The sequence below is a fragment of the Oryza sativa genome, chromosome 4 (assembly GCF_034140825.1).
Source record: "Oryza sativa Japonica Group chromosome 4, ASM3414082v1".
Lineage (NCBI taxonomy): Eukaryota > Viridiplantae > Streptophyta > Magnoliopsida > Poales > Poaceae > Oryza > Oryza sativa.
This window is the reverse complement of record NC_089038.1, coordinates 14304277-14318432: the sequence shown is the minus strand read 5'-3', so window position 1 is coordinate 14318432 and position 14156 is coordinate 14304277. Positions and strand designations below refer to the sequence as shown.

The following is a 14156-nucleotide window of genomic DNA, read 5'->3' as shown; positions in this document are numbered from 1 at the left end:
CCACAAGACACAACTCCACAATATGTCACCATATCATCATGTGCCCATGCTGAACATGTCACCATTTGTGTAGTTGTGACAAGACCCCTTGCATAACTCAACCCAAAGCAGTGCACCGTTCCTGGATCGTAGTCACCCCCTCAAAACCAGAGGCATGGACTCCCTAGCGACCCCCGTGGGCTTATCTCCGCCACTTCTCAGTCTGGTGCTCCACAATGAGCCTTGCTATACAAAGTGTCCAGCCGTTGCTCATTCTGGCTTGTGGTTGGCACGGTTAATGTTTCACAACCGAAACTCGTGAACCAGTACTTAATTGTCATGAGCACGACCATCAAAACCATGTGCTCACAACCCACCATTATCATGTTTTAGTTGGCACATTAATTAATTAACTAATCACGATTAGCCATTATCATGTCCATCATTAAGTAGTAGTGAAACATTAGTTATCCCAATAGTGTGCTAATGTTTCTAAGCATGGCTAAGCAATTATATCTAATACATCTAGTTGAACCAATATATAAATCCAACCAGTCAAATTATAACCCAAGTGTCGGTGACATGGGACCGGGAGTATCATGACTAGAGGCTTGGGGCAGGAGCAATCACCCACGTGGCCTGACCCCCTCGGGGGGGTCGGGCCCGAGGGTGATGTGGCCGCCCCCCTCTTTGTCTCCCCGAGGAGTCGGGCCGCTCTCGTTTCCGCCCCGAGGGCTGAGGCGCCCCGACCCCTTGTGGGTTTTGCGCGGCGTGTATGGGTTAGGTGAGCACAACAGGGCTCACCTAACCACATTTATTGCGGTTTGGACGAGCGCGTCACGCCGCATGTAGCGCAGTGCAGCGCGCTCGTTTATCCGGTCTGTGACTGGTCACAGACCGATCAGATCGTGGGTTAGGTGGCGACAGGCGGTCTGACGCACGCCTCGCCCCATCCCGTCAGGATGAGAGCCTCCGAGCACTCGTCCCTAGCCGAAGCCGGCGTGTTAGCTCCTGGAGATGGCACGTTGGTCCCGGTCAGATATATGCCAGGCTTCATCCCAACCATTACAAGCAAGATATTGTATGAAGAAGGGCGAACATGCAGATTGCTAGACTGACACGTGGTGGACAAGAATGACCGATTTGTGACCGGTCTGACACTGGTCATGTCGTCGGCAGACAACCATGTTCCCACGTTGCACCTGCTTCCGGCGGAGTGGAGGTAGGTATGGGTCATCCCATCAGAAGGTCATTCGGACAGCAGCCATTGCAAGTCTCCGCCCATTTATGAAGAGATGACAGGGTGATCCCCGAGGTCAGACGAGTGAGGACGCGTGGCCACACTCAAAAACAAGCAGTGTTTTTAGCTTTCTAGAGAAGGCAAGCCAAGTTTGAGTAAAGATAGGATAAAGTCCCCACCAAAAAGAGAGATAGGTAGAGGTGGTGCATGTGGTATCCCCTTGAGATATAAAAGGAGGACCTTGCCCACTAGGAAAGGGGGGAGGATCTGAGGAGAAGATCCCACGAGAGGAAAAAAGGGAGAAGAGGGTTTCTAGAGTAAGAGCTCTCTGGCTCTCCAGCTCTTTGTAGCTTCTTCAGACACAGATCCACCAGAACACAGGAGTAGGGTATTACGCTTCTCAGCGGCCCGAACCTGTATACATCGCCCGTGTCTTGTGCTTTTTCCATTGTCGCGAACCTTCCACAGACTAGGAGCTTAGAACCTCACCCTGAGCCCCCGGCCGAACCGGCAAAGGGGGGCCTGCGCGGTCTCCCGGTGAGGAGCCCCACGCTCCGTCACCAAGGTAATCAAGAAATAGGGTAATCAATGCAAACTAGCCATAACAAAGGAATAGGTTCACACCACCCGGTGACATTCAAAAATAAATGCACAGTTGAAATAAATAGAGAATTTAAATATAGGATCAACATGCTCAAAGGAATTGTGTTTGGGATCTGTGTGACTTGCCTTGCAATAACAGGTCTTCAATTAATCTTCTTGAATACTTCCGATGCACTTACGATCCTTCGAAACGACGGAAACGCCAAGCTAACACGTAAAACGAGGAAAAAGACTAGTAAAAACCAAATAAACAGCACATGTAGAGTAAACAAACATGTAGATCATGATTTTAGATGAATTTAGAGACTTGAACGTCCTCATTCCGATTTCATATGAATTAATTACGAATTTTACAAGATTTAATTCCAATTAAACCTATTAAAGAAAAAGACTATTCCACATTAATTAAACCGTTTACAAATGATTTATAACTGAGAGAAAAGATTAAAGCAAAGTACAGAAAAGATTAGATTATATTGGTAGATGACATATGATAAAAAGAACCAATATGCCATTGGAAAGAGAGGAAAGGATTTATATTGATTTTGGGTGGTTGAGATTAATCTCGACCAAGAGTTGACCAAGATCGGATGGCTTAGATTGATCTGGTAAGCGGGCCTCACGAGATACCGACTCAACGAGTCAATTCTACGTGACACGGGATCACCCAAATAATCAACCGAAACCGGCGAACGGAACCGGCGGCTCTGAACTAAAGGACGACTCAACACGGACGAACGAACGAAGCACGGGGAACATCTCATTCGAACGAATGAGCGAACGACTCAACAATGGCTGTGACTAAACCAGTGAGCTAGACACGATTCACGGTAAAGCCCCGGTACGGCAAAGATAGGCCGGTAGGAACCTAGGGATGCACCTACGGCTAGACAACTTGGCTACCGAGCAACGGCTAAAACGGCGGCTAGATTAAAGCGGCACACGGCTGCGACACGGCGGCACTAGGGCGACTTGGCTCGGCTAGGTGGCGGCGGCTCGGCGGAGACACGCGGCTAGGGTTAGGGTGACGGCACAGCCGATAGCGATGCACGACAGCGGCGCGGCGACTGCAGTACGTGCACTAGGGCAGCGGCTACGCGGCGGCTAGCAGCGGACAACAGCGGGTGCGGTGCATAGCAATGACCGGCTCGACGCTAGGGCGGCGACGCAGCGGTAGCAAGCGGCTGTGGCAAAGCGACGGCAACGCTGCACGGCGTGCAGGCGCAGCAGTGGTGACGCAGCAAAGGCGACGCAGCAGCAGCGGCAACAGCAAGCGACACGGCCGACGTGGCAGCATGCAGCAGTGACACGGCACGCGGTATAGCAGCAGCTTGGCAGAGCCAGCGCAGCAAGCAGCGGCGTGATGGCAGCAAGCGACGGCGCAAGGCGGCGGCTTGGACAGCAGCGGCGATGCAACTAGGGCAGCGATGGCGCATGGGTCGACTGCGGTGGCTAGGCACACACGGCTACGCACGGGCTAAGGCTGCACAACAGCGACTACACGAAGACACGATTGCAGCTACACAAAGATTAAACCTAAGGAACGGAAAGGAGGCCTCACCGGGGAAGACCGAAGAGGAAGAGGCAACGGCGACGCCAGCGACAACACACGGAGATGACGACGACGCTAGGGCCAAACAAGATTAGATTAAATTAAGGCCCTAGGGAAAAACCTACGCCGGTGAACGGCATGGGAGCGGCGGTTGCCGGCGAACCACGGCACAAATATGCAAACGGTGGGCACCGGGAGAAAGAGCGCGAGGCGACGGTCCTTACCAACACTTACGCGACGACGGACGGCAACGGAAGATGGCCGGCGACGAGCTTGGAAGGGCGGCGAGGTACTGGTCAGCGACGCGGCGCCGTTTCGGCGATCTTCAGCGGAGGAAAACCGGTGGCCGGGCTTCACCTTGACGATACATTCCCGGAGGTAGCGACGGCACAGAGCGGAGAAGACCGAGGCGACGGCGAGGTGCGGATGGACCAGCGGCCGGCGGCGGTGAAGCTTGGATTCACGTCGGCGAGGTACTTCCAGAGGTCTTCGGCGTCGGGGAAGTGGAGGCCGGTCTTCTTCTCCTCCTCGCGAACCCAACGGCGGCAGCGGCGACCGAAGGCGACGACCACAGCGACTGCGCGGGGCTGCTGGAGCGGCGGCCGGAGGTAGAGAGAGAAGGAGCTCGCGGGGAGAGCGTTTCCGGCGACGGCAGCGGACGGGACTTGAGGGGATGGGTAGAGGACGACTAGGGGGTCCTTTATATAGGCACGGGAGCTCGGTTCCGGGCCCAAATCGACGGCAAAAACTCGGGAAAGTCTAGTGCTCTCGCCGGAGTAAGGAAATATTAAACCGCGAAATTGGAAAGGATTTCCATAGAAACTTTTGGGGATTTCTTGGGGAAAAGGAAGAGGAGATTGAGAGGATTCCATTCCCGCAACTAATTTTGAAATAGGAGCAACGGGAAAGCCGGATTTGGGAGGAGAGGCGGCGGCAACTGTGCACGAGCACGGCTGGCTCGGGCTCTGACTGCTCAGGAAGATGAACAGTAGCGCAGGGAGAATATTTAGACTTTTTGCTGGGCCTCAAAAACACAGCCTAAGGAGGAATGCAAATTGGACTTCGGGAAAGAGAGGCAGAGGGCTGCAGGCCGAAAAGAAGGAAGAATGGGCCGAGAATTAAAGGTGAACTTTTCCTGTTTCGGCCCGAAAAGGAAAAGGGGATTTTAATTACTTTTCCCAATTAAATTAATCACTGAAATGATCTTTGAATTGTTAAAAATACTTCCAATGCTCAAATAATTTCAAGAAAAATCATGAAAATACTTGGACACCCAAAGTACTTAACAAGATTATAATAAGACCATTTAATGATTAATTTAATATGTGGATAATTACTGAAATGTTCTTTGTATTATTAAAATTAAGAATTGAGCTCCGAAAAATCCGAGAAAATTTCAGAGAGTATAATTAATCATGGAGAATTTAATAAAAATTAAATCCAGCCATGCTTTAAATTAATGAAATTTTATTTCCCACATTTAACTTCACTTGTAAATTAATGAACAGTTAATATAAATTCGATTAATAATTTATTAAATAATTTATAAATCCTGAAACGAAATTCAGGCTGTGACAGTTTCCCAATTATACAGTATGCTGATGATACCTTGATCCTTTTGAAAGCTTCTCGGTTTGAGCTTTTTTCTTTAAGGCTCTCCTGAATTCTTTTGGTCAGTCCACTGGCCTAAAAGTGAACTATCACAAATTAAGTCTCTATCCCATCAATGTAGCTGAAGATAAGGTAGAGTTAATTGCTGGACTACTTGGTTGCAAGGTTGGATCTATGCCATTCAATTATTTGGGTTTACCTATGGGGACAACCATACCTAAGGTAATTCATTTTGCTCCTTTAGTGGATAGAGTTGAGAGAAGGCTAACAATAAGCTCAGCCTTTTTACCCCAGGGTGGTAGGCTGACACTTATCAACTATGTTCTTTCTATAATCCTCACATACTATATGTGTTCTCTTGAACTGTCTTTAACTGTCATCAAAGCCATTGATACAGCAAGAAAGAACGGTTTGTAGAGAGGAAATAACCCAAATTCCACCAGAAAATATTTAGCTTCCTGGGAGCTAGTGTGCAGGCTAAAGGACAAGGGTGGTTTAGGGGTGATAAATCTAAGAAACCAGAATGTTGTTCTTTTATTGAAACACTTAGATAAGTTCTATAGAAATGTTGATCTTCCTTGGGTGGATCTCATATGGAAATCTTATTGCACTTCAAAGTCTCTTCACTTAGTTTCAAATAGAGGCTCCTTTTGGTGGAAAAATATTGTTTCCCTGGTAGATGTTTTTAGAGGGATGCTCATTGCACAGTGCAAACAGGAACCTCACTGCTCTTTTGGGGATCTGTGTAATGGGGAACTAAGTTTCCTAATCTTTTTTGGGCAGCTTATAACAAAGATGAATTTGTTAAGATGGCTTGCTCCAAGCCTTTGGAAGATGCTTTATGCTACCAATGAATGCTGAAGCTTATGGGGAATTTTTAGTTTTGCAATCTGAACTTGACAATGTCCATTTAAGTGAGGGGTTGGGTGATCATTGGAGCTATATTTGGAATGTTGATAAGTATTCTGCTCAAAGATTTTAAAAAATGAATTATTCATGCTTACAGCCTCCAAGGCCGCTTGTTTGGATCTGGAAGACAAAGCGTGTGATGAAAATCAAAGTGTTTGCTTGGCTCCTCTCTTTAGACAGAATTAATACAAGGGACATGGTGGATTGCAGGCACTATGCTAAGGAAAATGATGATCTCACCTGTGTTCTTTGCTCTGGGGGTATAAGAGAGATAAGGCTACATCTCTTCTTTACCTACCCTTTTAGTCTCCGATGTTGACAGTATTTGGGTTTTGATTGGTCTCCTTATTTAAATTTCTTCCAGATGATTGTTCTAGTGAGAATTCGTTTTGGTACGAAGGTTTCCTGGAGATCTTCTTTACAACTCCTGGTATATTTGGAAGCAAAGAAATGGCTTGATTTTTCATAATGTACCTCCAACTTTTCATGGATGGAAAGTTCAGTTCAGGAAAGAGCTTCTTCTACATATGTGTAGAATGAAGGAGCCTCTCAAGCAATTAGTTTTTGATTAGTTACAAATTTTGTAATTATTTTGTGGGTTTCTGTTTTTCCTAGTAAGATGTAAATATTTCTTTTTATACAAGCTATACTGGTAGGCAAATGCCTGGCAGTAATTTGTCAAAAAAAAATGAACTTTGTATTTATCGTATTATGTTGTTAATCTAGTATTTAAGTATCAAATGCAAATTGCAGTTGGGGTGTCAAGGATATGTGTGTTAGTGTGTGTATTAGTGTGCTAAGGACATTTTAGTCTTTTCCCATATCTTTGTATACAATATATTCCCCTCTAGGGCAAAATCAATGGATCAACGATTTATCCCCAAATCCCCAAAATTATAACATCTGACATGTGAACCGTATGCACCTACACTTATCCGCTACTACGGTCTGTTAATATTCAGGCACAACACAACTTACACGATATACAAAATGCATCAAGAAAATCATCGTAAGATCGATTATTATTATGCATCAAGAAAATCATCGTAAGATCGATTATTATTATTAACTGTTTATAGTTAACAACAGCTACTACGATCCTCTCCATTTCTACCAGCATTCGAAGATTCACACTCTTTGCAAGCCAAAAGGCCATGACCCAACCAAACCTCACCTACACCCCACTAGTCATGGTAACACACAAGAACCGTGTCATCCTCGCCACGACCACCACCACCACCATGTCGTCGCCTTCCTCTCGCCACCCCTCGTCACCACGCTCTCTACAAATGCCAGAGCTCCGGCCACCCCCACCACCACCCAAGAAGCCTGCGCCGCCGACCGGCATCGCGACATGGGCGACGCCGCGGTACCCGCCATGGTGGTGGAGGAGGAGGAACAGGAGCACGTGTTCCGGAGCAGGTTCCCGCCGGTGGCCGTGCCGGACGGCGTCACCGTGCCGGAGTTCGTGCTGGACGGCGCCGAGGCCTACGCCGACAGGGTGGCGCTCGTGGAGGCCGCGGCGGGCGGGCGGTCGTACACGTACGGCGAGGTGGCGCGCGACACGGCGCGGTTCGCCAGGGCGCTCCGGTCGGTGGGCGTCCGGAAGGGGCACGTCGTCGTCGTCGCGCTCCCAAACCTCGCCGTGTACCCCGTCGTGTCGCTCGGGATCATGTCGGCGGGGGCCGTGTTCTCCGGCGTGAACCCGCGCGCGCTCGCCGCGGAGATCAAGAAGCAGGTGGAGGACTCCGAGGCGAAGCTGGTCGTTGCCAACGAGGTCGCGTTCGACAAGGTGAAGGACGCCGGCGTGCCGGTGATCGGCGTCGGCGACAGGGAGCGGATGCCTGGGGCGATCAGCTGGGACGGGCTCCTCGCCGCGGCGGACCGCACCGGCGCCGGGGTGGTGCCGGTGGACGCGGCGCAGCAGTCCGACCTGTGCGCGCTCCCCTACTCCTCCGGCACCACCGGCGTGTCCAAGGGCGTGATGCTGAGCCACCGCAACCTGGTGTCCAACCTCTGCTCGTCCATGTTCGCCGTGGCGCCGGAGACGGCCGGGCAGGTGGTGACGCTGGGGCTCATGCCGTTCTTCCACATCTACGGCATCACCGGCATCTGCTGCGCCACGCTCCGGCACAAGGGCACGGTGGTGGTGATGGACCGCTTCGACCTCCGCACGTTCCTCCGTGCGCTCGTCGACCACCGCGTCATGTTCGCGCCGCTGGTTCCCCCCGTGATGCTCGCCATGGTCAAGAGCCCCGTCGCCGACGAGTTCGACCTCTCCGACCTCGCCCTCAAGTCCGTCATGACCGCCGCCGCGCCGCTCGCCCCCGACCTCCTCGCCGCGTTCCAGCGCAAGTTCCCCGGCGTGCAGGTGGAGGAAGCCTACGGCCTCACCGAGCACAGCTGCATCACCCTCACGCACGCCGCCGGCGACGGCCACGGCCACGTCGCCAAGAAGAGCTCGGTGGGGTTCATCCTGCCGAACCTGGAGGTGAAGTTCGTGGACCCGGACACCGGGAGGTCGCTGCCGGCGAACACGCCGGGGGAGCTGTGCGTGCGGAGCCAGAGCGTGATGCAGGGGTACTACAAGAGGAAGGAGGAGACGGAGCGCACGGTGGACGGCAAGGGGTGGCTGCACACCGGCGACGTTGGGTACATCGACGGCGACGGCGACGTGTTCATCGTGGACAGGATCAAGGAGCTGATCAAGTACAAGGGGTTTCAGGTCGCCCCCGCCGAGCTCGAGGCCGTCCTCCTCTCCCACCCCTCCGTTGAGGACGCCGCCGTCTTCGGGTAACACCCTTCTTCTTCTTCTTCTCTGACCGTCGAAACTTCAAGAGTTGATTCTGGAGTAAAGTTATGGAGCAATCAAAACCAAGCTTTATATTTCTAGTTTATTTTGTGAGATCATTTCAGCCAGCTTCATTCTAATTTTGTATGGAGTTTAAACTTTTTAGTTGGATTTTAATTTTAAAAAGATGGAATTGTAGATGGAGCTTTTGCCATGTCCTAAAGCCATGCATGCATGGATATGCAGGGTGCCGGACGAGGAGGCCGGCGAGGTGCCGGTGGCGTGCGTGGTGCGGCGGCACGGTGCGGAGGAGGGGGAGGAGGAGATAGTGGCGTACGTGGCGGAGAGGGTGGCGTCGTACAAGCGGGTCCGGGTGCTGCACATCGTCGACGCCATCCCCAAGTCGGTGTCCGGGAAGATCCTGAGGAGGCAGCTTAGGGACGAGTTCATCAAGAGGATGAAACCGTCAGCTTGATTAATTAACAGACATAAATCATTGTGATTGATATCAAGAACCGAAAGCATGCAAGGTGTTAAATTGCATAAAAATGGAGTTGGATAAGTGTTTCATCATCACCGAGTATATGTACGTACATGTTAGTGATTATCGTGTGAAATTACCATGGAAATGAATTCTAAGTCTTTAATTTAAGTACATTTATCTTCGTTTCTTTTTTACAAATAGCCATGCTTATTTTTTTTTAAAAAAAACTAGGAAGATAGTCCGCGCATATGCGCGAGCATCTTATTTAATATTGTTTGAATTTTTATTATGGAAGCTTATATGTGGGTGATTTTTTCTTTAAATATTCTGACTCTATTCTAAATCTATTTCCGTCGATAATTTATTTAAGATTGCTTATGATTTTTTTCTAATTACCCTTGCAACGTATAAATCACTTTTATTAGGTCAATTCTTACGATAAAGTATATTTTCATTACATGGATTCTCATATATATATAAGTTTAACATGGTATGCTTCTCCTAGTTAACCGAATTTATAGTGGAATATCCATGTACCAATTATATTTAATACTGGATGGATACCCCACGTATTGCTGCGGAATTTTTATATCCTTCGGAGCATTCCCCTATTGTCATGCATAAAGCAATATTCCTCATTCGAGTATAAAAAGATAACATGAAAAATTATATGAAAAATTATAGGAACCAAAAACTGAAAACAAATAACCAAGTATCTGTAATTCTGAGCTGGAATTGCATAGCATGAAAAAAAATTATGCGAGGTTAACGTCAAGAAGATTAAATATAACACGTAATATGGGACAAAATAAAATGGATTACTCTTGAAGTATAAAATTGGATGCAAAAGCATATACCTAACAAAAAAAACTAATAAATTTAATTTGGCATTCAGTTTAGAGGGTTAAAAATGTACGATGCAAAATATTTTTCAGCATGAGGTCCCAACGAACTGAAATATGAGCGGGTGACTGATAACTCGTACTTCAGATCCACATGATTGTTTTTTCCTCATAGTCCATCTTAATACCCATTTGCAGCTAAGTGTAGAGTATTGAATGGGAGATTCTGATATTCCAGAGAAAAATATAAACCATCAGTGCACGGTAATATGAGAAAACAAAAGTACAAACTGACATGAAGATGCCACATTAACGGTAATATGAGCAAACAAAAGTACAAACTGACACGGAGATGCCGCAGGAATTTAGAGAGGAATGGGAGGGAGAAGAGATCAAGTAATTACATGTGCTTGTCGGAGTGATTAAATAATTACACAATGATGTTTTAACCTTTTTTATTCTAGTAGGATTGGACCATGACCCTTATAGCAGATTTTACCAATAGTCGACGAATGGATGGAACTATTTATATACATGAGGAGGCTATGCAGCATGAACACCGATGAAATGATGAGGGAACCGTTGGTTTTTAGGCGATATGGGAGGTGATTGGACGAATCGATCGATAAACGTGCAGACGGACACGTGCGCAATATTGAAGTGAACTTTTACGTGGTGTCGCATGGCATCCATCAGGGATGGCAAACCGATCATATGGGTTGGGCCAGTTGGCTATGCCCTATGCTGGGCTAGGATTAAATATCAATCGACATGGATGAACAGTCAGATGAGAAGCAAAGAAGCGGATAGATAAAAATCGAACAGCTATGCTGCTATTAGTAATGATGTGGCTCACTCTCAAGATAGCAAATTAGTATTAATTATACTAAGTGCGATCAATTATATAGTTATACTAAAAAATCGGCATGCTTAGTCAGCCTATATATACTTATTATCACTAAAAAATATTACATGGTAAAATTGGTGTGCTCACTAATATTTAAAATATGTATATACTTCATTTTCTTATTTGAATTTTTAGAGTTTTCATAAAATATTTTAAAAAGAAAATTGTGAACCACTCTTTTAGTTTTAACAAATGAATATATGATATTAAAAACATTTATGGACGTATATATAAATGATTTATTTATTATGTATAAGTGAAAAACATATGTGTCATAAAAAATATAGAACTTTATATCATGTCAACCAAAAGTATAAAATTTAATGTGTCATTTTATACATAAATTTTGATGAAATCCAAAAAATTTAATGTGTCATTTTATACATAAATTTTGATAAAATCCAAACAAGTAAAGTTATTTTTAAGATTTATCAAAATTAATTGGTTAAAATATATGATTTGAATATTTGAAAGATCAATTATTTAGTATATTCAGAGTTATAGGAGTAGTACCGAGTAGGCGTAGTATATTTAAAGAAGGAAAATGAATGTAAATTCGTTGTTTTAGATTTGTTTTTTTCTTAATAATGTTGGGTTTACTATATATTCTAGAGTTATAGGAGTAGTACCGAGTGTGGTATATTTATAGAAGGCAAAGAAGTAAAAGTTTTTGTGATTGAAAAAGGGAGATAGTTTTGGAAGCCTCTGGAATCCATATGTGATACTTTTCTCTATATTTTTCCTGACATATGATTGTTAGGTGTTTTTTCTTTACTATAAATTTATGATTTTTCTTCAAAGTAAGAGATGCCACGTGGACCAATCGAAAGCTAGCAAAAGAGCCAGATAGGATAAATCAAAAAGGGAAAATACATGCATGAAGTATACTAACTCCAATCTTTTAGTACTTATTATTTAGGGTATTGATACAAGGGGTTAACTGGATACATACCATTACAACTTTTATAATTTTGTGATATGTCATTACTATTCACCTGTATCAAGTCATACCATTACAATTTCACCATTATTTGACATATGCAATACTTACCCGTTGAACTTATTTTCTAAATTTTTTTTACCAAATTACCCCTTCTCCTCTTCATCCCTTCTCTTTCCACTCCCCTTCCTCCTATCTCTGTGGATCTGGTTCTAAATGCATGGGCAGTGGACAAGGTGCGTGGAGGCGGAGGCGTAAACAAGCCACGGCGTACACGGAGCTGGTGGTGGAGACGACACACAGACTCAAGGCAAAGTTTGTTTGCAGTGTTGGGCCTCGAGCTCCTAGTGGTTACGCGTGCCTGGGCCGCACGATGTTGGGAGGCTCGGTGACTATGTGTCAGGGCTCAAAACCGGGAGCAGTGCTACTGCGACGACTCAGGAGGTTATGCACTATGCCAAGATCGTGCGTGGCAGCCCACAACCACCATCGTCGCTATCAGATTTCATGCACGCCATCGTCCTGGGTGTTGTCGTCGCTGCTGACAAGGTCGTCGTGCTACTCAGTCCTCATAGGCACATTGCTTCGTCGCGGCCGCCGGAAGAAGGGAAGAGGACATCGATTTCAGCTACTCTGCTGGTTTGTGCTACCGCTGGATCCAAAGCCTGTACAATGACCATGGATGCTGTTGGCTTGAGCTCAACTCAAGTAGTGTGCTAGTGGTGTGAGGACTAAGGATTGGGGAGTAGTAACAAGCTGACCTTAGCACCGCCTACCCCTGCGTGCTCATTATCGATCCACTAATACCTAAGCTGCCAGATTCATTGGGGGAAGATGATGAACAGGAGAGAGGAGGGGAAGAAGGAGGAAGGGGGTATTTTGGTCCAAATATTTTAGAAAATGTGGGGTATCAAATATCAATACAGTTGTAATGGTATGGCTTCAAATAGAGAAATAGTAATGGTATATTTTAAAATCGTAAAAGTTGTAATGGCGTAGATCCAATTAACCCTTAATAAAATATCACTTAACCCATAAAATATAATTAGGAGAACGCTACACATCAGACATTTGATATTTTGCAAAAAAAATCAGACGGTGTTTCACCACATATAAAAAAAATATTTCAGATGTTTCATCACTCGTTGAATAATGTTTCACTAGAAAATGTTTCGGATGTTTCATTACTCGATGAGAAATGTTTCACCACTTGGTAAAAAATGTTTCAATTAGATAAAACAATGAAAAAACATTACTTGCAACATCAATACTCTACTCTGCAATATTGAATAGAACACATTGTACATCATGTGCAACATCCAATAAAACGAGGATGAAACACACGAATAAAATAGAGTGTAACAAACATATACAAAAGATTGCAATGCAACATCAAATCAAAACAAAATGAAACACCTTAATACAACAGAGTGCAACAAGCTTAACAGTAGAATGCAACATCCCTAAAACTCCAACAAAACAAACCTAGCTACCTCCATCTTCTTCAACTCCGGTCGTCGGCCCCCGAGGAAACCCACCTCCGTCGACTTCTTCTTCAACTCCGGTTGCCGGCCCTCTTCTTCTTCAACTCCGGCCGCCACCCCCCGACACCTACATCTTCTTCTTCAGCTCCGGCTGCCATCCCCTGACATCTCCATCTTCTTCTTCAACTTCGGTAAGCCGTGCCTCCGCCTCTCCGATGGACGGCGCCATGGTGCGACCTCACCGCTGTCGTCCTCTGCCTCGTCCACGAACGCCTCCCATGCCTCGTCGATTGGCGCCGCATGGCCCGCGTATGCCACACCTGGCGCACTGCCGTCAAGGGGGAGCAGAGCAGAAACTGCCGGAGCGCTGGCTCCCATGGATTCTCATATCGTCTTGCCCTCCGTCGCTGCCGTTGTGTGGCCAACACTGGTGAAATAGCAAGAGAGAAGAAATTAAAGAGAGAGAAAAGAAGGAATGTGTGGTGGAGATGTAGCTGTGTGTGTGGATAAGGACGACGTTCGTCCGTCCGGAAGCATTTTTCAGATAAATATCTTTACACCACCATGAATTGTATGGGACAATCGGGCGATAAATTAAGATGGTGAAAGGAAAATACTCTGTTTGCTTACAGACCAAACCCTAATGACCCCACAATCGTCCCACACCAAGCTCACAAGTCCCAACCGTCGCTTGGCGATCGGACGGCGTGGATCCAATCCAACGAGACCCTCCCCCAACCCTTGTCCGCCGCGTCTCTCGCCGTCGGTCGCATCGCACCCCCGCGAATCCCCCCCCACAGGCCAACAGCAAAGC

General features: G+C 46.5%; 1 protein-coding gene across 1 annotated transcript; it reads left to right on the top strand.

The window, feature by feature from the left end:
• The first annotated feature begins 7048 nt into the window (after positions 1-7048).
• On the top strand, positions 7049-9337 carry LOC9267647 (4-coumarate--CoA ligase-like 9). The gene is given in 3 exon segments (XM_015779705.2): positions 7049-7169; positions 7172-8687; positions 8932-9337. Coding segments are annotated over 3 exon segments (1866 nt in total). The 3' UTR covers positions 9161-9337.
• Positions 9338-14156: the final 4819 nt, after the last annotated feature.